The sequence below is a fragment of the Octopus bimaculoides genome, chromosome 3 (assembly GCF_046866305.1).
Source record: "Octopus bimaculoides isolate indiv1 chromosome 3, ASM4686630v1, whole genome shotgun sequence".
Taxonomy (NCBI): Eukaryota; Metazoa; Mollusca; class Cephalopoda; order Octopoda; family Octopodidae; genus Octopus; species Octopus bimaculoides.
Genome location: NC_142930.1, coordinates 46,025,095 through 46,052,547, shown reverse-complemented (window position 1 = coordinate 46,052,547; position 27,453 = coordinate 46,025,095). Strand labels below are relative to the sequence as shown.

At 38.6% G+C, this 27,453-nt stretch overlaps 2 protein-coding genes across 4 annotated transcripts in view; one reads left to right on the top strand and one right to left on the bottom strand.

The window, feature by feature from the left end:
* The first annotated feature begins 1,566 nt into the window (after positions 1–1,566).
* LOC149136517 (uncharacterized) lies at positions 1,567–1,899 on the top strand. Its single transcript, XM_089348354.1, has one exon. It carries the CDS (start codon positions 1,567–1,569, stop codon positions 1,897–1,899), a length of 333 nt encoding a protein of 110 aa, XP_089204480.1.
* Positions 1,900–20,759: 18,860 nt separating this feature from the next.
* LOC106882315 (exosome complex component MTR3) overlaps positions 20,760–27,453 on the bottom strand; it is a 43,084-nt gene continuing 36,390 nt past the window's right edge. For all 3 annotated transcript variants that reach the window (XM_052966520.2, XM_014932949.3, XM_014932948.3), the window contains 3 exons: positions 26,280–26,339; positions 21,503–21,613; positions 20,760–20,865 (listed from right to left, as the gene is read on the bottom strand). In XM_052966520.2, the coding sequence (XP_052822480.1) occupies positions 20,779–20,865; positions 21,503–21,613; positions 26,280–26,339 (258 nt within the window). In that variant the 3' untranslated portion in view covers positions 20,760–20,778. The remainder of the gene's footprint in view (positions 20,866–21,502; positions 21,614–26,279; positions 26,340–27,453) is intronic.

Genomic DNA, 27,453 nt, shown 5'->3' with positions numbered 1-27,453 from the left:
ATGGTGTTGATGTCGTCGCTGGAACTAGCTGCTGCTGTGTTACGCGTGTGTGGCCGGCGGCCAGATCTAAGATCTGAGGCGCGACGATTTGCTGGGTATCTAGCAGGCTATTTATAGCTGAAGGTAGGCTCCAGAGAAGCATTAGAAAAACACTATCACGTGACCTTATTAGGGGCTACGGTTGGTGAGTTTGCGTTCTGGCGGGAACGGTACGAGATAATTTACCCGCGCAAAGAATAGTCAGTCATGTGATGGATACAGCAGGCTGCTCTCTGCTACGCCCGCGCTTGATTATATTTATAACAGTGGGGAAGATGCTTTGTTTGTATATAATGGCGATAGAGGTTAGTTTCACTACATATATATAAATAATACAAATGATATATAAGCATATGCATCTACATGTATATATAGATGCATATCCGGGTACAGGACATTAGAAAGATAAACGGGGACATAAAAGCAAAACGGACTTTGTTTACAGACAATAGAACGAACACATAGGAAAACAAACAAGCCACTTGGAATTATTCCTTCATCAGCTGCCTCTATTCTAAAACTAGGCGTTTCGAAGATATATATATCGTGATGTCAGGATTACCATTTTATAGTGGTAATGTCGAATAAATGGCACACTATAATTTAGTCAGCATGAGAGAAAGGGGGGTCACCATCTTGATCGTAACAACAAGAAAATAGAAATTCATGAGACGCTTGTAACAAGTCATAACATTTATTACAAGAAATAATGCGTTAACATATTAGGTTAATTGAAGGAAAGCTTGTAACATTACATGAATATATCCTGTTTGCAAACCACATGTCTTCAAGTAAGTGAGGCGAACGTGCGCGCGAGCTGTTGTGTATGTGCGGCGGTCTGACTCAGGTATGTCGAAAAATCAACAAACACTGAGTGGCGCGAATTTAGAAATTCCTTCCCTTATATAAGGGATGAACCGGAAGCCCCCGACTTCTATGTAAACCGGAAGTTTCCAGAAAGCTCTCGAACATTCTAGAAGCTCGAGAGAATTACTCTCTTTGAATTCCTTTTCCGTTTTGCTTCCTATCGTGGCCGCCAGGATTCACTACACACGCACGCGCACATCTATTTATGCATGTATGTATGCGTGTGTATGTATGTATGTAACGACAGTTTTTCTCTACATATACAACTGGAAGACCATACTAGACAGTGCAATCTAGATGAAATAATACTGGGTTTAGCGAATAAGCTCTTTCAAAACCAGGAAAGTCCAGATCAATGATCCGAGATTGACTTGATACCAAACCCAAAGTCAGGAAATCTCAGCAATGAAACTAACTACAGGGGAATTACACTATCCAATATTTCACTCAAAATCATCAACCGAATGATCCTGAACAGGATTCAACCGGTGCTTGATAACCATCTGAAACCAAATCAAATGGATTTAGACCAGGTAGATCCACAACATCTCAGATCTTAGCTTTGAGGTGTATCATAGAAGGGGTTAAATCAAGGCAGCTACCTGCCATTGTAATCTCGTGGGCTTCAGAAAAGCATTTGACAGCATCCATCGTTACAAAATGAAGTTCCTTCGAGCATGTGGCATTCTAGAAGAACTAGTTCTTGTCATTGCAAAGACCTACGAGAAGACCAGAGCTCGTGTGTTGTCATCTGACGAAGAAACGGAATTCTTTCAAATACTAGCTGGAGTTCTATTAGGAGATACACTTGTCCCTTACTTGTTTGCAATTGTAATGGATTATGCAATGCAGCAGGCTATAGACAACCGTGAAAGAGACCTTGGTTTCACCATAAACCGGCAAAGATCGCGGAGATTACCAGCAATAACCATCACACACCTGGATTTCGCAGATGATATAGCACTCATATCTAATGAAAGAGATCAAACATAACAGCTGCTAAAATAGAACTACACACAAATGTCAAGAAAACTGAATACATGTCTTTCAACTAATCAAGTGATGCCAAACTGTTTGCTTTGAGTGGTTCCAAATAGAATGTTACTGAAGACTTCAAGTACTTGGGTGGTTAGGTGAGCAGTTCGGAAGCAGACATCAGGATCAGGAAGGCACAGGCATGGACAGCTTGTCACAAACTAAAGAAGGTCTAGAACTTCAAATTGCCTAAGCAAATCAAAATCAAGTGGTTCATTGCAACTGTCGAATCAATGTTATTATACGGCAGTGCAACATCGACGCTGAGAAAGAAATCATCAAACTGGCTAAATGGATGCTACACAAGGGTGCTATAAATGGCTCTAAATGTAAAGTAGCTGCAGCATATGACAAACGAATGCCTTTATGGAGACCTGCTGAAAGTTAGCTAGAAGATCAGGCGAAGACGACTGCGACTATCTGGACTGGAAACGTCCAAATTTGTCTTGTGGAACTCACTTCACGGTGATGTAAGAAACATCGTCACACTTCCATCAACAATTTGGTTACAGACACTGGCCTGGAATGTATCCAGGACCTCGAGGCAGAGATGATGGACCGAGAAGTGTGGCGGGTGGACTTTGTTGCTGCGACCCGGGCTGGAACTCGGCCATAATAATAAAAACAAACAGTGCAACGTGAAGTGGTTTATCGCATTGAATATTGGATCACGGCCTAAGAGTATTACTTCTTTCCTGTTGTCCATTCTGTTTTTGTGCCCTTGACAGGTGATGGTGGTAACCACAAAAGAGAGGAAGGAAGGAAACTCGATTTAAATATTGTAACAGCTATTCCTCTGTATTTATCTCGCTTGAAATGCTTCCAAGTTAATCAGCAGCGAGGTAGTCTCCTACCAATGAGAAAGGTTTGAAAAGTCATTTAACCATAAAATGTATTATTCCAATCATAATATTAAAATATGTTTATTATGTATATGACACACGCACACACACACACCTAAAGCATTAGTATTTTATACGTTTCGGCCCAGAGGCTGTGACCATGCTGTTTTTTTATTTGTATCAATTATTAACAGAAGTTACAAAGTGGCTCAGAGGCCGAGAGTTTCGTGCGTAGGCACTTATCAAACTTTGATAAATAATAAAAACAATATACTTTATTGTATGCACGATATATTACATTATATAAATCGCGCGCGCGCACACACACACACACACACACACACACACACACAAGCTCACAAAAGATATACATATGAAACTACTAGCGTAGCTGGAGTGAGTGCCCTTCCGTTTGCCGCCCCCGGTCCCCACAAAAAAAACACATATTGCTTACAGCAGACCCAAAACTGGTGCTCCTTTAAAAGTGCCGCCCGCGGCGGACTGCTTTTACCCCCCCCCTCCCAGCTACGCTAGTGTATGAGACATTTAATACAAAAGTAAAATCTACATAGTCACGTTTTCAGTAACATGTGTGTGTGTGTATGTGTGTTTGCGCGCGCGCGGACACACACGCGCATACAATCATACGCACACACAACATTTAGTCATTCTTTTACATATAAGACAATGTTTTTATTGGAATGAACTGAATTTTTCCTAAGCCGAATTGTATAGCATGTTGTCGAACAGTATAACAATTGTTAAGGGATTTTTACTGTCGTTTTATAACTTATAACCATATCAGCCAGACTACACAAAGACTTGAAATCTTATAAAATGTTTCAGACTTCGTATGCACATGATTACAGTGAATAACGATTATATATAGTCGAAATTACAAATGTTTTCAGACAAGCAGTTGGAACCAGCTATCAGCTAACAGAAGACCATAGCAAGATACGCATTAACCCAAATTGTTTTATATCACGTTCATCAACTGGTGATGTTTGTACGTAAACTTATGTGCGTGTTACATGATACACAGGAAATCTTTATGAGTAAAATGGATCTTTCAATTAGCATTCTCTGAAGATAAAAAAAAAGTAAAGGCGTGACATTTAAAATGCCTTATCGGTTAACTCATAGACAGTACTTCTCAAACTGACAAATACCAGGTTCACTTAAAAAAAAAGTACATGTTTTGGGTGGGGATACATTTCCCTCTCTTTATTAAAGAGATGTCAATAAAATTTTGCATCCATACAAATGTCTAGAGTTAGAGCTAATATAAATTTCATTAGGCATGACAATTTGTGCGCCCCCTTTTCCATTCTCATAGGTTCCTTTGTAATGAAAAATAACGGGTTTCTAAAACGTAACCTATGAAATATAAGTTGGAAAAATTTTGACAAAATTCTAATCATATGAATGTTCACACACACATCCACATTGCTGATGAACAAAAAGCAAAATTGAACTCGACTTGGTGGTGGAGCATTAAGAAATTACATCAGGCGATACTCTGTTATCTTCTTTTGCTTCTCTCACAAATAGAAAAGTTCATTGAAGATCACGGTGTCCAAATTTTAGTGACTAGCATAAAAATATAGCACAGAAAAAAACTTCTGAAATGGATTGAGGGAGAATGCATGTTTTCATATATTTTCTCTCTCTCTCTCTCTCTCTCTCTCTCTCTCTCTCTCTCTCTCTATATATATATATATATATATATATATATATATATATATATATATATATATATAAAGCAGTTGTATACTGTCAACTTAATGTGTCAGTCCCAATAAGGGAATCATACTGCTGCTATTTAGCCCTAGGAAGCTGGACCGCTTCCTGTCGGCCTTGACACATTTCCTGTGTCCTTATATTTGCGAGGGGGAGACAAGCACCCACACACAGCCTAGTCTGCATTCAGACTAATATATATATATATATATATATATATATATATATATATATATTTATATTAGAAAAAATGATAAGGTACTCAGATATCTGGATGGTTGTACATTAACAGATTTTTATTAATAAGTCACGTTTTTATAAATATTAACGCTTGCATCTATTCTTGTAGAATCTATATATATACTGTTGTGTCTGGGAAGAGTATTCTATTTTAGTGCCTTATAATTTAACACACACACCGGTAAAATTTCCACTTATTTCTTTTTTATTTTTCTTAAATTTTCGTCGAGTCTTGCAACCTCTTCAATAGTTTTAAGGCACCAAAAAAGAATGTCTCTCCCCCGACACAACAGAATATGCTTCAACGCACGAACTCACATAAAGAATCTTGCAAACCAAATCCAAAAGCGAAATATATATATATATATATATCGTCTCAGGCATTGAACTGTAGCTATGCTATTGGACTACTTTGAGATGTTACAGTCGATTATATCGACTGCAATTCTTATATCTTTATGTCTGGTACTTTCTTCTCGTACTCAATTTGTCGAACCCTAGTGATGTGACGTAGACAAGTGATATAGAGATAGTCACACAAACACGAAGCTCTTTAAAGTGAAGTAAGTGCTTTGCACAGGGCCAATCCCACTCTGAACAACGTACGTAGTTGTCCAAAAATACGATCTAGTTTGATGCAAACGAAGTCGCATCAAACTTTTCCTTGTCCTAGAGGGATGTTTAAGCAAAGACTAGGGATTTGTTACTCCCACCTGTTGTATGTCCCGTTGGCGAATTTTCCCCCACGAGAGTTCCGGACCCCAGTAATGAACCATTTGCATACAGCCAATCAGAGCTCACATTGAAAATCCACATACTGTGTACTGCTACATCACAGCCAATCAGGCATAGAATGGTGTGTACCATTCTGTGAGTACAGCATAGCAGGTCTCACATAAGCATCACATTCCCCCCTCCACCATCCTCATAGCTCAGTTGAGTACTATCTCTATACAGAGCTAACATTACGTACCTATACTCAGACTGAGATAAGTGATACTGCAGGTACCCATTGATATATGCAAGGAGGGCGCAATGCGACACAACGCCATATTGATTACGATGTTTTCAGATCAACACCAACATTTTAAATTAGGAATATACAAAATCAGTCAAAAAATTAGGAAACTACACTGTTATGTATTCTTTTGTTCTTTGTGGGATAATAAACAACTCACTCAAGGCCTTGTTATGTTTCTACGTGTTTACTTTATTTGACGTGTTTACAAACCGTGTCTATAGCGGAGTGATTCACGCTGTGCGTATCTGCCTTAAACACAGTTCATACTGCTTAGTAGATGCGCTTAACAAAATAGTACTACTAGTGAAGATGTATTCATATATACGTATACCTACGCATGATCATAGATGTGAACATATAACATCCCTTCTTCTTATAGAAGTAATCTCCCTTACACTAATGGATTGTCAGCGCGAGGGTGGCAATCCTGCAGCAGAAACCGTGGGATTATTCTGCCCACAGACATGGTTTTCTGCTTCCTAATCTAGCAGAAGTAGTTGTTTTATTTTCCTTCTCTCTTAACGGTATCGAATCGGTGGTAAAATGTTCGATCTCCATCTGGTGGATCTTGTGCTCTGCACTGGTGTCTGAGGTGTGTTGTTGGGCTGCTGATGGGTGGTTGGTACCCGTTGGGGTGATGATCCTGTGGAAACACGGATTCTGTTTGTGCTGTCATCTGCTGTGCATGTTGTAGTTCTTTTTGGTGTTGTCACTGATGCTGCAGGTGTTGCACGTGTTATCCTCCATAGCTTTGGTGTTGGGCGGATGTGGGCCCTATTACGTCTCAGCTGCCTACCAGATTCAGTTTCTATAATGTATGATCTTGGAGTTTCAGCTCTACTGACAACCTGTGCTGGGATCCATGTTTTAGTTATGGGATCTTGAGTATGCACATGTTGTCCTCCAAGTATCTCGGGTAAATATTGTGCATGTCTGTTGTAATATTTCTGTGCTTGTTCCTGAGTGGCTGCTAGCTTTGCCCTTGTCTCTTCCTGGTCAATAGGAGGTTGAATCTTAGTTGGCAGGGTGGTTTTATATTTCCTGTCATTCAGCATTTCTGCTGGGGATTTCATGTCAGCTCTCAGTGGTGTTGCTCGTAGGGACAAAAGAGCCAGGTGTGGGTCTTCTTTAGTTTCACGGCATTTGACTAGTGTTCTTTTGACTGTTTGCACCTGTCTTTCAATGAATCCATGACCCTTGGGGTAGTGTGGAGATGAGGTTACAATGTTGAACCCATATTCATCAGCTAGCTTTTTGAACTCCTGAGATGTGAATTGGGTTCCATTGTCACATATGATCTGCTCTGGTATTCCTTGCTCTGCCACAAGTCCTCGAGCCACTGTAGTTATTGTTTTGGCTCTCAGGTCTTTCACTTTCCTCACAAATGGGAATTTGGAGTAGTAGCAGACCATTATCAAGTACCATTCTTGTTCTCTGTGAACAGATCTACTCCAATAGTTTGCCATGGCCTTCTTGGAATGTCACTGGACATCATCTCCTCCTTTTGCTGTGTGTTTCTGTGCTTTTGACAGATGTGACATGCAGAAACCATCTTCTCTATGTCTTTATACATGCCTACTCAATATACAGTTGACCTAGCTCGGAGTTTGCATTTTTCTATTCCCAGATACCCTTGGTGGATCTTTTCAAGAATTTCTTTTTTCATTGATCTGGGTATGATTATTCGGGATCCAGCCATCAGGATTCCATTCTCCGCTGCTATGTCATCATGGATGGCCCAATATTCACGAATGAGGGGCTGCACCTGATGTCTCTTCTCTGGCCACCCCTGAATCACCATCTGAGTAAGGAGCTGGAGTTCTTCATCTTTGCTGGTCTCTTCTTTTATTTGTTCCAGCTTTGTGTATGTCACATTTACAATGTGGTGGACCTTTACACTTAGTCCTTCCATCTCCTGTTTATCATGTGAGGACAGTCTGGAAAGAGCATCTGCTAATATCAGGTCCTTTCCTGGCTTGTACCTGATGTTGTAGTCGTATTTTTGGAGCATCAACAGTAGCCTTTGTAGACTGGCTGGTGATTTTGTGAGGTTCTTTTTGTCTATTTGTTCTAGCGGCCGATGGTCTGATTCAATATTGAAATGTCTGCCATACAGGTATGTATGGAATTTTTCACAGCCGTATACTACTGCCAGGAGTTCTCTTTCAATGTTCGCATACCTTGTCTCTGTGTGTGAGAGAGCTTTTGAGGCAAATGCAATAGGTTTGCCTTCTTGTATTAATGCTGCGCCAACTTCTCTCATAGAAGCATCAACTTGGAGCGTTACTGGCTTGCGTCTATCATAGTACTGTAGAGTTGTCTCCTTACTGATGAGCTTTTTGATTGCGTTGAAATCCTGTGTGTGTGAAGCACACCAATCAAACTCTACGTCATCTTTGTTTAGTTCTCGGAGATTTGCAGTGTGATCGGCTAGCTTGGGTATGAAGGCTCCCATGTAGTTGATGAGTCCCAGGAAGCTCCTGAGTTCTTTCTTATCTTTGGGTTCTTTGATATCTCTGATGGCTTCCACTTTAGCGGGGTCTGGTTTCACTCCCTCTGCAGAGTATATTATTCCAAAGAATTTACACTCTGTTGCTTTTATCACACACTTGTCTGCATTGAGTTTGATACCTGCTTGTCGGGTTTTCTCCATAGCTTCATGTAAATTGAAGTCATGTGTGATCTCATTCGTGCCATGCACTTGGATATCGTCTGCTATCCCAATTGCTCCCTTGCAGCCTTGGTATGTTTCATCTATTTGGCGCTGGAAAACATCTTGGCTCACCTTTAGTCCAAATGGGAGTCGGTTGAATCGGTATCTGCCAAATGGTGTGTTGAAGGTAGTTAGCATCGATGATTCTTTGTCTATCCTCACATTCCAGTACCCATTACTGGCATCCAGTTTGCTGAATATCTTGGATCCAGCTAATGATGGTGTGATTTCTTCAAGGGTTGGAATTGGGTAGTACTCCCGTTTTAATGCTTTGTTCAGATCTCTTGGTTCGAGGCATATTCGTAGGGCACCATTGGGTTTTTCTTTGATTACGATAGAGTTCACCCAGTCAGTTGGCCGTGTCACTTTGGTGATTATTTCTTTTTTTTCCATTCTGTCCAACTCTGCCTTCAGCTTCTCTTTTAGTTCTAGTGGAACTCGGCGAGGTGGGTGGACAATTGGTTTGGCATTGGGGTCGACTGTTATGTGGTATCGACATTTCTCAAAGCAACCGACAGTGTCGTCAAAGCATTCTGGGTACATGCTTATCAGTTCTTCTTTATTTGTGATTGATGGTCGGTTCTTGATAGGCATATCTCTGTCAATCCTGCTTGGAGCTGCATTCACTTCACCGTTGATTGACACAATATTCAACTTTTGACAGGTATCAAGTCCGAGAATTGCAGGTCCATCTGTTTTTGTGACATAAAAAGAACACTTAATTATTTTTCCTCTGTGTGTCCCTATGATGGTTGTTTTGCCCAGTTGTGGAATCCTTGTACCTCCGAATGCAGTGAGGATTACATCACTTGGTGTGAGGATTCCTTCTTTGACTTTCTGCTCATGTGTCATGTGTTCTGGGAACATCTTTTTGTAGAGGTTGACACGTAGGATATTACTCTGGGCTCCAGTGTCAATCTTTAGCTTCAAGTCAACGTATGTTCGTTTCCTGCCTGACTTCTTCTGAATTTCTATAGTTGTGTATGCCTCATTTTTCTTTTGGTTGTTATTTCCTATTTCATTTATATTTATTATGCCGACTGCCAAGAATTCCTCCTCTGAAGTATTTTCTTCGAGATGTTGGGCATGTATATCTCTTTGTCTTCTTTTTCCACTCCACTTTGAAAATTGGGGCTTATATTTTTGAGACTTTGCTAGTCTGCACATTTTCCCCCAGTGGTTGGGTTTTCCACATGCTTTGCAGTGTGTACCGTATGCAGGACATTTCCTCCTGTCATTGAACTCATGCTCTGTACCACAGTACTGGCATGTTCTCTGTTTGTGGGTTTATTTCGTCCCACGTTTTGATACAGTATCTACACTGCTGCCTGTTATGTTCGTTTGCAGAGTGAGTGAGGCCATTTGTTTGGTAGTGGCCTCGAATGCTCTTGCAGTGTCTACTGCCTCTGCCAACTTGAGAGCGTCCTTACCGATGAGGGATTTCTGGACTTCTTTATGAGCACACCCCTATATAAGTTGATCGACAATCCTTTCGTCCTTGTCTTTGAATTTGCACTTCTCGGCAACATTCTTTAGTCTGGACAAGAAGTTGTCAATCGTTTCTTGTGGGTATTGTTTCAGGCCCTGGAATTCATATCTATGAATTCTATGGTTTGATCTGGGCTCTAGGTGCCTTTCAAATTTCTTTAAAAGTATGTCTGGATTATTGCAATCCGATTCTGACATGTTCCAACTATTGAATAGGTCTAGGCCCTTCTCTCCCGTCCATAAAAGGATGTAGCTTACCTTTTCGTCGGCAGTTGCACCTTTCATGAAACTTTTGAAAGCTAGTTGGGTTTTCTGTTTGAATTTCTTGAATGCTTCCACGATATCATCCGCTTCCCAGTTCATGGTTGGATGTAGATTCATCTGTACGGCGACGGGGGACGCCATTTTTTGATACTCGTGTGTGTGTGTCCGAAGACGAAGCGAAATTCAGTTTCTTAAATTTTAGGTTTGTTGATTTCGTGTTTTGTTGTAAAGGCACTGTTTTCGATTAGTATTTATCGCTGCCACCATGTTATGTATTCTTTTGTTCTTAGTGGGATAATAAACAACTCACTCAAGGCATTGTTATGTTTCTACGTGTTTACTTTATTTGACATGTTTACAAACCGTGTCTATAGCGGAGTGATTCACGCTGTGCGTATCTGCCTTAAACACAGTTCATACTGCTTAGTAGATGCGCTTAACAAAATAGTACTACTAGTGAAGATGTATTCATATATACGTATACCTACGCATGCACATAGATGTGAACATATAACATACACTCATTTATATTTTCTAGTAAATTACGCAAATTGGCAACACTTATGGCATCATTGGTGAGTAGCTCTCCATTCACTTTATACACTAAATTTCACATTTGTCATCCCTATTAACCTATTTAGAACAGTTGAATTAGGCTATAACGCACATTTTCCACTGAACTCAACCAGAGTATTTTCGTGACTAAGTGGACACTAGTTTGATAGTTGAGCTGTATGCAAATGAGTTCATAACTGGAGTCCGGACTCTGGGGAAAAAAAATTTCGCGTCCCTTTGATATCACTGAGTTCATCCGCTTTTTGACAGACTGTGTTTTTGTCCTGCTGGATTCTAACACTTAACTCATGAAATATAATTACTCTCCTTACTTGGTGGGTTTGCTGGTTTAATCGCCAATGACCGGACCACGTGACAGGTTGTACTGGGTTAAATATTAGCAGAACTTCTAACTAAAAGTGCTTACCAGGCATCGCTTGATTTCTATTAACATTTCTATGATGTGATGCACACTATGACTGGCCGCAACCGAAAAGAAGCAAAGCACTTAATGAAAAATTCCATGATGGAATGAAAGCATGTGTCAGCGCAGATGTAAGCTCCCTGAACACTTGCTGCAAGAGGTTCTGAACATTGCCATGTCTATGGAAAAGAGTGTAGATCCCTAACAGGTCTGGAAAGGCATATCCGTGCTGCTCATGTTTAAAAGAACAGACAAGTGATGGCATTGCTCGAAATCGAGTTGCAGCCAGCATTATTATCATCATATATACATGAGACAATTGCCCACTTCCAAATATTTGCACTTTTCATTCTTTTCTCTTACCGACCATTTTATTTCATCATACTTTTGTATTTGCTTTTTTTTTTTACTCCGTTCTTCTGGCTTCACCACTCATTTTAAATTATATCGCCGGCGAGTTAACTTGAAATCCTTTGACGACAAGGTAACTTTCATCTAACTAAGGTATCAAAGGTCTCATGAGTAGCTAGCGGAGTACCCCTCGTTCAGCAATTATTACTTTGCTATATACACACACATAAATACAATAGGCCACGTAAAACCTTTTGCGCTGGTCAAAATAAACTTCCAATTTTTTTTTTACCTATAACCAATCCGAATGTTCACTCACACGCAGACAGACACATTCACAAACACCAACAATCAAATTTAAAAGATCACATATCAATGAAATAGTCAACATGTGATTTTTTTTTAACAACTGACCATAACCAGCCAAACCTGGTATAAATACATACACAAACATGCATATGAAAATTAGACGTTCACTCACGCGCAAATACACCTTTAGAATTATACCTCAGAAATCGCACTGCAGCTGAATATTTTGGAGAGAAATTTTTGAAAAAAATATTCAGAAAATTTATAAAGCTTAATGGATAAAGCAAGTGGAAAATTACTCTGAAAATATTGAGGTGCAGAAAGATTTTACCGTGACGAAAATAAAAGAGAAGCGATACAGCTAAATTAGCGTATGTAGAAGTACTATCGTGGTTAACAAAACGAACCTGTTTGATACTGAAAGAGACAAATCGAAAGCGAATGTTACTTCATATTATTGGGCAATTAAGAGACAACTACTCATGTAAAACAAAACGAAACAGAAAGAAAAAGAAAATGGTAAAACGGAAAACAAGATGTATACGAGAAAAGCCTAATACTTGATGAACAGAAAGGAAAAAGTAAGGAAACGAAAGACCAGTTAAAGAGCGATACAATAGTCTTTAGGAACTGCCAAAATCAACAAATGTATGCACAGCATGGATCAATTACGCTAAGCAGCAAAGATTTTATTACAGAAGACCAAATAGGTGTTCTTAGCTAATTTCGGTATGCTAATTTCAGATCTATTAGATTTTTTTCTATCATGTCTAGATTTTGTGTAATATGCAAATTATTTAATAAAATTTCCTCTTACGTCCAAATTTGGTTTTAATCGTCTTAATGCCAGTAATATTAAACTTGCTTTTCAAGGTTAAAGTAATTTTTGTTTGCCAACAATATACAAATTCTAACGATTTTGATCTGTAGCAGCAATGATTTACACTGTCATTACGTGTGAGATGTTTTCGTCGCGGTTGTTTCGGCTTAAATACCTGGACATCAGCTCCACATGCCCTTTTGTTCCAGCAGGTCACGTGACCTTGTGATTAGCCGAGCTTGTTGTTCGTATTGGTCGGTTTCCAGCCGTCCAATCGTGTTGACGCAACAGTTCATTTTTCCTTACGCGGGAAATTAATCACCAGCTCTGGGAGCCTCCTAATCTTTATAAGAACGACAGTTCTCGACCTCACGCAACTCGTCTCGACAGCGATGTATCCGGCACCAGCCAGTCTCCGCTTTCACCTCTACCTGCTTACATCGTTGCTGTATGAACACCACACAACCAACAGAACAACGGTTGCATCTACACATCACCAAACAGTACGTTAACTTTGTCTACAAAGATCAACAGTCCAGCCTAACTACGAAATCTCTCACACATACTTGTAACCTGTTACATTTATTTTATTACATATATGACAATCATTGTATTTTATAACGGAGAATAAATCGTCAGTTACCAGTTTCGTTTCATCTCACGTCGTATATCATTTTTACATTTCTTTACCATCTTCGTTATCGATCAATAAAATTTATCCTGAGTTGGCAAAACTGAATTAAGAGCATAGTAATAGCCTAACGGTCAAACCCTAAGTGACAGTCAAGTAGAGCGTTTGTTGAAAACAATAGTTCATCTGAAGATTCTGCTAGTGATATAGAAATAGGGAAAGATGGCGTATATGTTCCAGATGCGACTAGTTTTCCACATTTATTAAGTCAAGAGGATGTTAAATGACTTAGTGCGTCATTTGGAATTACTTTGTAACGACCGTGCGAAGCGAGGTGACGAGAATGGCTCCTTAGTACATCACACGGTCGATACAATAAATATATCAGCTCACCGTCAAGGAAATGACGAAGCCTCAGTACATGTCTGCGTATCATCAGCTACAGCATGCCCAGTTCTCCATTCAGTGCGTGTCGATAGCAAATTGAGCGCCTAACCAGTGGAACGCACCCTTTCCACGTAATGCAGAAAAGTAGGCTCTCCAATTTGGTCAGATGTGAACTAGGGTAAGTCACGACAGTCAAGGACAGAAGCGATGTGTGCATTCGCCGCTTCTGCTTGACCATTCAGCAACAGCTTTCTCTTGGTCCATTTCTGGGTGAGATTGGCTCCTGTTCGTCACTTAGCTTCAGTTCTTTTCCACCTGGGGATATGGTCCAAACCAGACCCTGAGCAATTTAACCGGTCCGTCCGTCCAGCGTCCAACATTATTGGACTGTATGAACCTATCTCTCAAGGTGCCGAGCTGCAGGCCTACAGATTTTTCTTGGTTTATTTTAATTCATGTCACTGCAGCGTATTCTTTTAGAACAGTACCTGGTGTCCGAAATTATGACATGCGCTGATATGGTTCTCCCATCTAGTTCCTGCGGAATCCCTACAATGTTTCCAGTTTCCACAATGGTACCTACAGAAGAGACGTAAGGAGACAACCATCACGGACGGAGAAGTTGATATTGAACGGTCCCGATAGGTAACCATTCACTCGAACTATCGAGCAGATGTCGCTGTACATTGCAGAAATCCAGCTGCAGAAGACAGGACCGAAACTGGCTACCTAGTATTGTTGTCGATCCCATCGAAGGCTTTTCATTGATCTAAATTGATCAGGGTCCTGTAGTGGCGCGAAATTATAGCCGCCATTGAGGAAGTACTATTCTGCGCATGCACAAGGGACTTCAACACCGGAAGCCCCTCGAGTGAGCATGCGTAGTAAAACTAGTACTTAAAGAGTGAGTTTCCCTTTGTAAGTCAGTTGAGCGACAGACCTTCTACGTGACAACTCCTCGCTCCTCAACGAAGCACTCTTCACTTCGATGTCTTCGATGGTGATAGCTACTTGCTTCTCTGGCAGGCATCAAGGAAGCTCTTAACTTTCCAATACCAACTACAACTTAATCAGCGGTTGTTAAGCTGAGTGACACAGGATTTGTATAACCAAGCATCATCAAAAATAAAACATATATTTTTATTATGTTGTTGAATTGTTCTACTGTTCCTTAATATATATTTATATTGAAAGGTGATAGAGAGAGACTAAAGTCTCTATGACAACTATCAAACTTTTACAGTCCCATCCATGCCAAGTTCTTTACCCTCTCTATGATGTATCGCATGAGGTGGAAATTGTCGTAGATCTGTTTGGGATAGTGCAAGCTTGCGAATTAACACTCAGTCCCTCGTCAAGTGCCAACGTCTTCGCTAACACCTTGGATAAATTTTGAAATTTGCGTTTAGCAGAGATATGCGCCAATATATTTTTTTAATATTTGATTGCCCTTTATTGGGGTCTTTCTTAGCGGTGTTATTGCTCTTCAACTTACAGAACTAGGAATTCTCCTATTTTGCTGCAGTAGTTGTCTGTCAAGAGGCCTCCAAACAAGTCTGGCATATATAGGTAAAACTTGTGGGGTAGACTAGCCAAACCAGATGATTTGCTCCCCGTGCAGCTAATCATAGTTTCCCGTATTTCCACAGCCGTTATTGGGTTTTTGCAACGCTCCGCCTCCTTTGCTGAGAATTGCAGCAGGCTATCGAGATAGGCACTGAAGTCCATTCTGCACTCCGTTGCTCGACCCAAACAGTCGAGCAAAGTGCTGCTGAAATGCCGGTCACATCTACTTGGGCTCGAGTACAATGCGCCCATTTTGGCTCACCAAAAAACCAAATTGTAACTATTTCTACGTTGCGCCTCCGCCACTCGACCCTGTCGAGCAGTTTTCGTTTCCTCATGTCTAAGCATTGAAGAATTGGTCGAGAGCCAATCTTATTGCCAACACGTCGGTTGCGATGCCATTCATAAGTTTATGAGTTTCCTTCTATTTCTATTGGTACGGCCTAATTGATTCCACTCTTTTTAGAGCCCTTTCTAGAGAAAACCACCATTTGTTCTTGACGGGCGCATTCAACTTCCAGTAACTTTGCTTACGAAGCATATCTAGGTCGACTGTACAAATCACAAATTTATGATCTGTGTAACCAACAATTTTAAAAAGTGGATAACCTATTCTACCCTTAGCTACTGGCCTACAGAATACTCTGTTTGGAAACAACCTAAGTGGCCCGATGCGGTTCGCCCAATGGCACATTCAGGAAATCCAGTCAGTACCTATGAGACAGTTGGAAAAGTCTGGGCAGTTTTGCGAAGCTTTTTGCACTACTCTCTCCTATCCCCCCACACTCCAAATGTGCATTCAAGATGTTCTAGTTGCCCACCAGTACTAAAGGTAGGGACGTTCTCAAGAAAACCTCTAGACCTCTGAAAAAATTCGGTTGTCCCTTCCCTGTCAGAGCATAACACAACTATCAGTCACTCCTTCACTACTGTTCACATCCAAGACTACCAACTTACTTTCTGAGATCCAGACCTTTCCGGAACTGTACCGCAGTTCCCCCTTCCTTCCATCATCCCCCGAAAATGACCATAAAAGCTTGTGAATCGGAAAGTCTGCTCACGTTGTTACATTTGTACGTAATGACCTGAGGTCATTGAGTACATAACCCTACTTACAAAGCGACCCCACGTGCATTTATACTGCCAATTCTGAGCACGGTCATGTTAAAAGGAAAAGAGGAAAGAGCTACTTACAATGATTTTCCTCTAGTTTGATGTGGGTATTTCTTTTATCTTTTGCTTGTTTCAGTGATTAGACTGTGGCCATGCCGGGGCATCGCCTTGAAAAATTTTAGTTGAACGAATCAATCCCAGTACTTACTTTTTAAAGTCTGGTTCTTATTCTAAGTTACACACCAGCACCGATTGTCAAGCGATGGTGGGGGGGGGGGGCAAATATAGACACACATACATATGATGGCTTCTTTCAATATCCATCTACGAAATTCACTCACAATGATTCAGCTGGCCCAATGCTATAGTAGAAGACATTTGTCCAAGGTGCCACGCAATAGAACTGAACCCAGAACCGTGTGATTGGGAAGCAAACTTCTTACCGCACAGCCACGCCTGCACCTGACAATGTTTTGTTAATATTTTTTCTGAAATTCCTTACTCCATCAGGGGGGGGGGGCATTTGTTTTTTTTTAATGATGTTATATATATTTTCGTTTGTCTGAATTATTTTTATGTTATGTTGGTGTGATTGTGTATGTGTTCCATTATTGCTTTTTTGTTGATGGCAATCAAATTTGTGACGTTTCTTTGCTGTTGTTGTTTTTGGTTTTGTAGGCATGGTGGTATTTGCTGCTGTCTGTGCTGTTGGATGAGACCATTATTATAGCAATTACATTGCTGATCCTAAAGTGGGGGATTGAATTAGAAGCTTGTCTTTTATTAGCCATAAGTGACGCTTAATGAGATTAACTAGTATTTTACATATTTCTTATTTAGGATATCACAAAATTTAGCCTGTAAAAGCACCCACTGCGTTTTCATCCGCCAAAAACAACAACAGGAAATGTTTCGTTCAGTATATCGTCTACATTTTTTTATTGCAGAAAGAGGAGCGAACACAATGTTTATTTACTCTAATTTAGGACTCTTTCACTCTGACAACGCTTATACAAACACTTATAGACAAGTAGTTACGCGCACACACACACACAAACTCGTAGCATGCAATACACTTGTGAGAAATTTATGGGATGGGGCGACATAAATCTTTTTGGACGGCATGAGGATGTTGGAAAAGTATATCATTTTTAAATGTGATGGAAAGTATTACTTTAATAAATAAGTATTTTCACATTGTATGAAGTGTTTCTTTGCTACGGAAAATGTTGAGAATATGTGCGTGTGTGCGCCACTACGCAAAGGTTGCTACAACAGAAATTGTGCATGAATTAGTAGTGTTAACAAGTTTCTAATTGATTAAGAACTAAACACTCCTTAAGAGGTGGGGTTACACCCAGATAAGAAATGACATCTTGCGTATACAAGCGACCGAGCATAAAGATAATATGTTTGGGAGCGCTTCGTGCTAAATAATAAAGATACCTATCGAACTCGCTTTAATTACCAAAATACTATATTTTCTATATCATCAAACACGCCAGATATCCTTCGGCGAGTTATATCGTTTGAGAATATTCAATTTCTTCAAAGCAATTTCTCTCGATATGCAGCAAACAATATCTTTGCAGTAGAAAAAAAAAATGTGCAGTTCACAAGCCAGCCAACCATACAGACAGCCTGCAGGATATCATGTTGCTGATACACTTTACCGCTCTGGTCAAGTCACATGTTTCATATTAAAATGCCTTCCCGATCGAAATACAATTGTTCTTTGTCAGCTAGATCAGAATGATTAGTCAAATATTATTTCAGAAAACAATTTTATTGTATGGTTTGATCAAACTTTATAACACTCACAACATACTATAGGAAAGTTTTTTTTTCATCACAATGACACTGCTTCTCATCTACACTTTGTGCACAATGGATCGGCAAATACAGTTTTCAATAGTCTTCAAAATTTTTCAGCTTTCCATAAACATCACTTCTCTGTTTAAACGAACTTGTTTTTTTTTTGTGTGAGAAATCTATGAACAGATCAATGGGGTGGCTGTGGGTACAAGAATGGGCTCCAACTTATTTGCTTGCTCCATTGAGTTCCAAATATTTCCCTATTTCATCGGTCCTACACCAGAACTACAAACTGGTTACATCAATAATTGTGTTGGCACCTCTCTCCCTCTCTTCTCAAAGAGATAAATTCTTTTAGCTTCTTTCACCCCTTTCATCTCTTGACACTGCCCTCAATTTCCTTGATACTGCCATCTCAATCAACCATTCTGCTCTCTCTCTCTCTCCACTTCTGTTTCCTTCCTGCCTATACACTCTCAACCCTATCTCAACTTTCCTTTTCCAGTGCCACCAACATCAAGTATGTCATCCTCTACTCATAGGTTCTCCGTCTCTGCCATTTCTGTAGCTGTATTCATGCCTTTGGGACTCAAAATATGGCTGTTCTATTTATTCAATGCTGCTACAACCCATCCTTCTTTCACAGTTCTTGTCATTGACCCTTAACTTCTATATCTGACACTTAACAATCCACCTTGTTCGGGTCATTTCAGCATTTCTTTGATACCTTTATTCTCTCTCTCCCACACAACAACAACCTCATGTAATTTAGAGGCAATGGATATGTATTATGTATTTCATTAAGGGGTTTTAGTTTTTCTAATAACTATTAATGAAATTTGAAATGAGTCTATGATTGTTGTCAATTCTGTGCAAATTCTTTGTTTCATCAGACTGAAGTTATTTCACAAGACTTCTTTTTATGTTAGGCATTCCGTTTGAAGTGAGTGTGGGAAATTTTTATTTGAAACATTCCATCCAATATAAGAATGAGAGCTAATAATTCCACTGAAATTAATGATTTTACAAGTCTTATAACAGCTTTTAGTATCTGAATAACTGTAACCCTCAAACTAGACAGAATTAGAAAAATCAACATTTTATCTGCAAGAACATCAAACTGCAGATTACCACAAAAACCAACCTACACAAATCTAACTTTAACCAATTCCTTGAACTATTCTTCCAGTGAACCAAATGTATCCCTAAACTATATGCACTAACATTCCAGCTACCCAAAGAGTATTATAAATTATTTAGTCAAAAACATCTTTAACAGTTCTGAAAGAAAACATACTGAATCATCTCAATACTATAATCAGCTTTATATAAAAGCAGTTTTTGAGAAAATTTTCTTCTGCAAAGTATACATAAAGAACGCTCTTACATACAATCAGGAATGAGAAAAGAAATATAAATTGGTATAACCCTCTTTTTAACCCAATCTCAGGAGCTGTCTTTTTCAATTTGCTCAAAAACTTTCTCCTCACAGCATAAGTGTTATAAAATCTTTAACAAAAATACTATTGATATCTCTTACTCTACCAAATGCAGCTTTGCTACTCAAATCTTATCTTCATCTAATCTGTTTCAGCTGAATTCATTAAGAATCAGCTTGCTGTAAATCTCAATACAAGCTCCTTTCATTCATTATCATCATCGTCGTTTAACGTCCGCTTTCCATGCTAGCATGGGTTGGACGATTTGACTGAGGACTAGTGAAACCAGATGGCTACACCAGGCTCCAATCTAATTTGGCAGAGTTTCTACGGCTGGATGCCCTTCCTAACGCCAACCACTCAGAGTGTAGTGGGTGCTTTTACGTGTCACCCGCACGAAATTGCCAAATGTATCATATCATTCACCAATTACTATACTAAGTAACAATTCTTTTAAAATGTTAATTTTTTTTTTTTTTTAGCTTTAGTGATCATACCCATATATTTATACTTCAAAGTAGCAATGGAATCTCACTGTATTGCATAATCTGGGATGTGAAAATTAAAATGATGTTAATTTTACTCTATACTGTAAAAGTAACTGCAAATTGAAAATTTTTTTCTTTATTACTAATCTTGAAAAGGTATTTTCACTAATTACCGAAAGATGCATTTTAGTGAACACAGGAGGTTGTGTAGAACGATGAATAATAACAATGTGAAAACTATAAATGTAATAAATGTGTGGCTCACATTCAAAAGAACAGCATCTAACTGTTGCTTGTTTCTTAGTAGTTTAGCTTTGAAATTGATATAAAATTGTATCTCCTGGTAGAGACTGAGTATAGAGAAAAAAAAATCAATGTCTTTGTCTGAATCATGAGAGTGACAGTGGTCTTACCTTGTCATAGTGTTTGACATATGTAGCTAATATGCTTATTATAGGAGATATACATTTGTACATGCTGTATGAATTGTTGATAACTGCAAATGTGTTTACATACAATTTGGTTGTTTTTATAATATCCTCAAAAATCTGAATATATTTTAGGAAATACTAAATTTTTCACACTAAAAATAATTAAAACAAAAAAGAATTAAAAAAATCAATAACATTTATTGATCAAATCCTTTTGACTTGATTAGGCAGTGTTGAATGACAGGGTAAATTTTTTGGCAACTATCAATACATAGCTTAATGGCCTGCAAAAAAGAAGAAGAAAACAAGTTTTCAGAAACTGAATAAAGATAATATGATTTTGGTGATATCGAAAATACAACTAAATAGTAAGATGATAATTTAAAAGATAAAAAATATTACAGACATGGCTGCGTGGTTGAGATGCTTGCTTTGCAACCTCATGATGAATGATTTGATGACAACCATTCAGAAAGGTTTGAATAAACCAAACATATCCAAAAAATATTTTTGGACAATCTTGAACGGTTCCAAAATATGCAGCTGCTCAGTTTCTGACATATCAGAATTTAAACATTTTAAACATATTTTCATTCTATAGATGCTAATGTTTAATTTTAAATATTTAAGAAATGCTGATACATACATGAAATAGAGGTGATCTTAAATCATTAATGATTCCAGGAACAAATGTCATACTGGGATAAGAAATTAAAAGTAAGCTATAACTGTGGTCCAGTTGACATGTTTCTTTCCTTCAAGCAGCAAGATAATAAGGTGCAGCTCACATGAATAAGATGAACTAACATCACTTCCTACTATTACTAACACAAAAGTTATGCACCTAAACCAAAAGAAGTTTTCTCAAACTAATTTCAAAGGAAATATAATTGAATAACAAACGCAAGCAGAATGTCTTACCTTTGTTACCATTTCCAACACACATTCACCACTGGAAGTTAGAGCTGATATCTGATTCAAGGATGGCATATAGGCAACTGTGAGACTTGCATTGTTTTCATCCACTTCTTTCTGTAAACAAGAACATGAAGTAAGAGTATTCATAAGTGTATATATATATTTAATTAGTACAAACAATAAATTTCTAGAGTATGTAGTGTAATATCATGAAAAGAGATCATAAAAGTATTACTGCATATGAAAATACAAACAATTTAAAATTTACAGTGAAATTTTAAGTGTGTCAAATTCTTGATAATGTAAGCATTGTTTGTAGTTCTTGATTTACAATATCATTTCAAAAACAACTTTCATCGCCTTAAAACTACATGAAAACTGAAGGTAGTTATCTATGAACTGATCTATGAGTTGTATGATTATAAAGGATACTGATCTGAGGAGTAGCAATCTAACCAATTTTTTCAATATCTGAAATACTGCTGCCTTGCTGCAATGTCAGATGGTTTTCTTCAACTATACCAGAAAACATGACATATTTATGTCACTACCCAATGGGCTCTTACTTCAGATAAGTTTGATGAAGGCAAAGTTTTTGCCTATACATTAAATATTTCAAGTATATCTGATAGGTAAATCAAACTTCCAAGCTATTTGGATCCATCTCTGTAGCTTCATATCTGATGGCTTTAACTGCAATGTGTTGATAGAGCTTTTTCTATCCTATGCTCTATCAACTCTGGTGTTCTCCAGGGTTCAGTTTTGTTTCCTACTCTCTTCATTCTATGTATCAATGACTTACACATCCAACAATGTCCACTCATCTGCAGATGACATAACCCATTACTCCTGCCTAAGTTTCCTCAACCATGAATTATCCACAGGCAGCTGAGTCTACATTATAACAGCAAAACAACTCACACACAATTCAAACCCAGAAAACATTGCCACACCACATCCTCACTAAACATGAAAGGCACTCAGAGTCCTCATAATCACTGAGGATCTCCCATGGTGAAAGCACATTCTTAGGACAGCTAAGACTACATCCCAAAGACTGACCTTTCTTTTCAGGGTCAGAAAATATTTTAGCCCCTAACAAGTGCTTACATTTTTTAAGGTTCAAATGAAGCCCACAAAAAAGTGTTGCTCCCACATCAGACATCCTAGACCACATTCAGAGAAAGATCCTGGATGATTGGCATTAGGAAACAAGCATGCTGTCTCTTTTGTTTTGTCTTTTATATCACTACTATAATGGCCTCTATGTTCCTCAAAGCTAGCTGCTCTCATATCTTCACAACTCCTCCACACTTCTCAATCACCCCTGCTGCATCCAGTCCTACCAGGTCTTGTACCAAGTACTATACCAAATATTTTCTTCCTAGAACAGCAACCCTCAGGATGTTGAGATGCAAGGTTAAACAGAGCATTAGTTACAGAGGCAGTTTTTTCTGCATCTAGATGCTCTTCTTGTCACCAACCCTCACTTGTTTCCAAGTAAGTTATTATTTGCCTTTGAACAATGAACAACTCAATGGCTGAATGTGTTTCTGTGGCAATTGTAAACAAAGCTGTTGTAAAGGCACTGGCACTGATTTTTATACAATGTGCAGACAGACATCAAGACAACTGGCAGACACATACAACAAGCTTTCTACAGTTCTGTCTATTAAGTTCATTGACAAAGCATTGGGTCAGCCAGAAGTGACAGTAGAAAACACCTACTCAAAATACCACAATGTGGAAACAAATCTGAAACATTGTAGTCGTGAATCAAACTTCTTAACCAACAGTGATACTTATAATACATTATATGCATGCACACAAATTTGTATGCATATATTATCACCCTCATAATTTTTTTTTATGTCTAACTTTCCATACTTGCATGAGTCAGATGAGACCATGTTGGGGTAGAGTTTTCTATGGTCAGATGTCCTTCCCAACATCAACCCCCAACTGTTTTCAAGCAGGGTAACAATCTCCTAGTCTATCAAACAATAAACAGCCAAGACATGTTCATGTGGAACACTGGAAACAAAGAACAGGATATGACTTAGCTTTTTTGTTTACAAAAGCCATGTAACATATCAAGACATGCCAAAAAACCAAGATATGCTTTTATGGTGGACTGTAAACAAATGACATTGTTGTAAAGCTATTGTTTACAACTAGCTAGTAAACACATTAAGATGGGGGTACTACAATCTTACTCACACAAACATACATACATACATAGAATAAAAAGCAGAGAATTATAAATTTACCATATATTTCATAACTGTTGAGTATAACAACTATTGTGCCCAACAATTGTTTCATTGTGAACAAGTGTTACTATTTATAGAATTGAAGGTGGCATGCTGGCAGAATCATTAGCATGCTGGGCAAAATGCCACTAGGCATTCTGTCTGTCCTTATATTCCAAGTTCAAATACTACCAAGGTCAACTTTGCTTTTCATCTTTTTGAGGTCGATGAAATAAGTATGAGCTGAACATTGGGGTTGATATAATCAACTTATCTCTTCCCCCAAAATTACTGGCCATGTGCTAAAATTTGAAATTATTTATAGAGTTACATAATTAAGATACATAATTCAAAAATGATCTTTATCCAAATCATCAAAATAAAATATAGCAATCAAGAAACCATTACTGGATTTACTGCATTTAATGGAATTTAATGTTATTGACATCTTAATTACTATCAAGACATTTTCTGATGTTTATATATCAACTCTCACTTTATCTTCTGCACACACACATGCATAACACACACAATCTCCTGATCCTACATCCTGCTGTTACTGACCTGTTAGATCCACACTTACACACACACACAAACACATACTACCATCCCAGCTTAGCACTCCCTCTGAAATTCATGACTGCCACATTCTCATACACACTTTAACAAAACACTTTGGTTTCTTGTAGTGTCTGCACTTCATCTCGTGGCAGTGGTATATGCCACAATTATTACAACCCTAGGTGACCAGAGGCAGCTTGGCCCAACTTGTTGGTATGTAAATGCTATGATCACTAAATTGTAATAAACCTCAAATTAACATACCATATACATTATTATCATCATCATTTACTGTTCACTTTTCCATGCCTACATGGGACAGACAGAATTTAATGAGGCAGATTTTCTACATAAAAATGCCCTTCTTGCTGCCAACCCTCACCTGATTCCAAGCAAGGAATATTATCTATGGTCAGATACGCTTTACATGGAAGACTGGAAATGAATGACATCACTTGTATGACAGTGATTCTCATTTACAATCATCACATGATTTCAAGGCAAGGCTGTACACAAACACACACATAAGTAAACGCAAATGGTCTGCTGTCCATGCTGGCATGGGTTTGACAGGAGCTGGCAAGCCAGAGAACTACACCAGGCTTCATTGTCTGCTTTGGCATGGTTTCTATTGCTGCATGCCCTTTATAATAAAGCACTTTACGAAGTGCTTTACTGGGTGTTTTTTTATGTGGCACCAATACCAGCAGGATCATCAAGTAACTTGCAAAACAAAAGCCTCTTGATTGCAAGAGGGGCTAGTACTGAGGCTTCATGCTAGGTGAGAGGTTTGAGTATAATAGGATAGAAACAGGTGTCTTACTATAGAGGAGATAGAGTGAGAGAGACAGTGAGAGAGAGAGAAATAAATGATGTTGGAGATGCATCAGGACCTACCTCCCACAGGAAACAGTGAGCAGGAGCTATAAGTACTACAGAGAGGATAGAAGAGAATATTTCATAAGAGAGCGAGGGGAAATGTTTAGAGATGGGGAAAAGTAACAAGTGATGGTGAGAGATATTGGGTTGGCTGAGGGGAGAATGACAGATATGTGAGGACATGGTGTCCAGATAGGAACATGAAAGAGAGGGGAGGGACCTGCAGCATGCAGTTATCACAGGTGGTGGGAAGATGGGTTGTAGGGAAGTTTTGACAGAGGACAGAATATGCTTGTATGTGTGTGAGGGGAGGGGACATGATTGTCAAGGACATGCTTGTATGTATGGATGGCCACAATTTTACTTAGCTTGCAGTGTCTTTTTGAGCACTGCAAATCATAAGTCTCAGTCCCTTATTATCTATGTGTGGCTCAACATCCTAAGATCATTTCTCACCACTTTGTCCCATATCTTCCTGGGTTGACTTATTCCACAGGTTCTCTCCACAGGTAGAGGCCAGCATTTCTTTAAGCAGTTGTCCTCACCCATACACATGACCAGTCAAGTGTAGTCTTCTCTCTCAAACATTACATCTGATTCCTCTTATACCCTAAAATATTTACACTGATATTGAACATCCAATAGAGCATGCTGAATTCATTTCTTTCAAGCCTCTGCAGTCACAGCCCATGTTTCACTGCCATGTAGCATAGCTGTCTGCACACGAGCATTATACAGTCAGCCTTTCACTCTGAGGAAAAGGCTCTTTGTTACCAACAAAGATAGTAGCTCTCCGAACTTTGCCCAGCCTGTTCTTATTCTAGCGACTATGCTTTCAGAGACCCCCCCCCCCACTGCTAACTTATCAAGATAATGGAAGCTATGTACTACTTCTAAGGATATCCCCAAACATTTGAGGAACCATGTTTAATTATCGTTTTGCAGCTTTTTGACTTTGTGGATGTTTGAGGTACATATTTAGTATATCCAGAATTTACATAATGGATTTTATAGAAAGATTGAGATAAAAGAAAGAAAAAAAAAGAATCATCTATAAAAGTTAGGAACAATTTGGAAAAACAACATACTTGTGGTTTGAACTCTTCTTCTCTGCTTGGATCCAATAAGATGCATTTATTGGAAATACGCTTAAAAGAAAAGTTATGTAAATGGATGATACAAATATACCAAAGGAAAATCCAATAATGTGCACAGTTCTTCTACACTACAATTTCATATTATACCCAATTAAAAGTCAAGCAAACTCATTCAATATGATGTCATTCAAACAAAAGAATCTTTTCTTAAGCCATGTTTCAAAAACTACATACATAGAGATTATCTCTTAACCCATTAGCATTTGAACCAGTCATATCTGGCCCAATCTGGCCTCTCACACCAACCCTACAATGTTATTCTAAAAATAAACAATCACATACATCATCATAATCTTGAAGTTGCAAGATAATTCATGGTTAATTCAAAATAATGTGAATGAATAAGCATTGCATTTGACAGATAATCTGAATGCTAAAAGGTTACTGTAGGTATAAAGTATACATAAAAGACCCCTAAAATTTTATCCCCTATATTACTTTTACCAGAAAATTAAATCGAAATATTATTCTGTATGATTAATATGATCTATAATATAGAAGTATCTGTGAATGTAAGGTATGTGATAAAGGGCCTTTGCTGAAGTCATGTAATATGGTGGTAATTACAGTAGGGTGTCAAAAGGGAGCCATCAGAATTCCTGTCTACCAGATGCTTATATTTCTATCTTCCTTGTCTAATATCTATTTTATCATGCTCACATGGGCTGGATGGAATTTGTTGAGGCAGATTTTCTATTGTTTTATGCCCTTCATGTCACCAACCATCATCTGTCTCCCCATGACCAGACGTGTTTCAGAAGACTGGAAACGAAAGACACCACTTGCATGACAGTGACACATCATACGCACGCACACACGCATGCACGCACGCACACACACACACACACACACACACAAGGCTTCTTGAGTTTCCATCAACCAAATCTGCTCACAAGGTTTTGGTTGACCTGAGACTATAGCAGTAGGACTGCCATGCAGCAGGACTGAATCCGAAACCATGTAGTTGGGAAATGAACTTCTTACTACACAGCAATGCCTATGCTTATGTTGGTATAAATATAAATACATAAAATAAATATGAATAGTAATAATAATAATAACTTGTTAAGACTGTAGTAGAATCAAATTCAGCAATATATTCGCA

Bases quoted from the DNA above. Each gene is read 5' to 3' on its own strand.
- LOC149136517 (XM_089348354.1), top strand. From the start codon at position 1,567: ATGAAGTTCCTTCGAGCATGTGGCATTCTAGAAGAACTAGTTCTTGTC.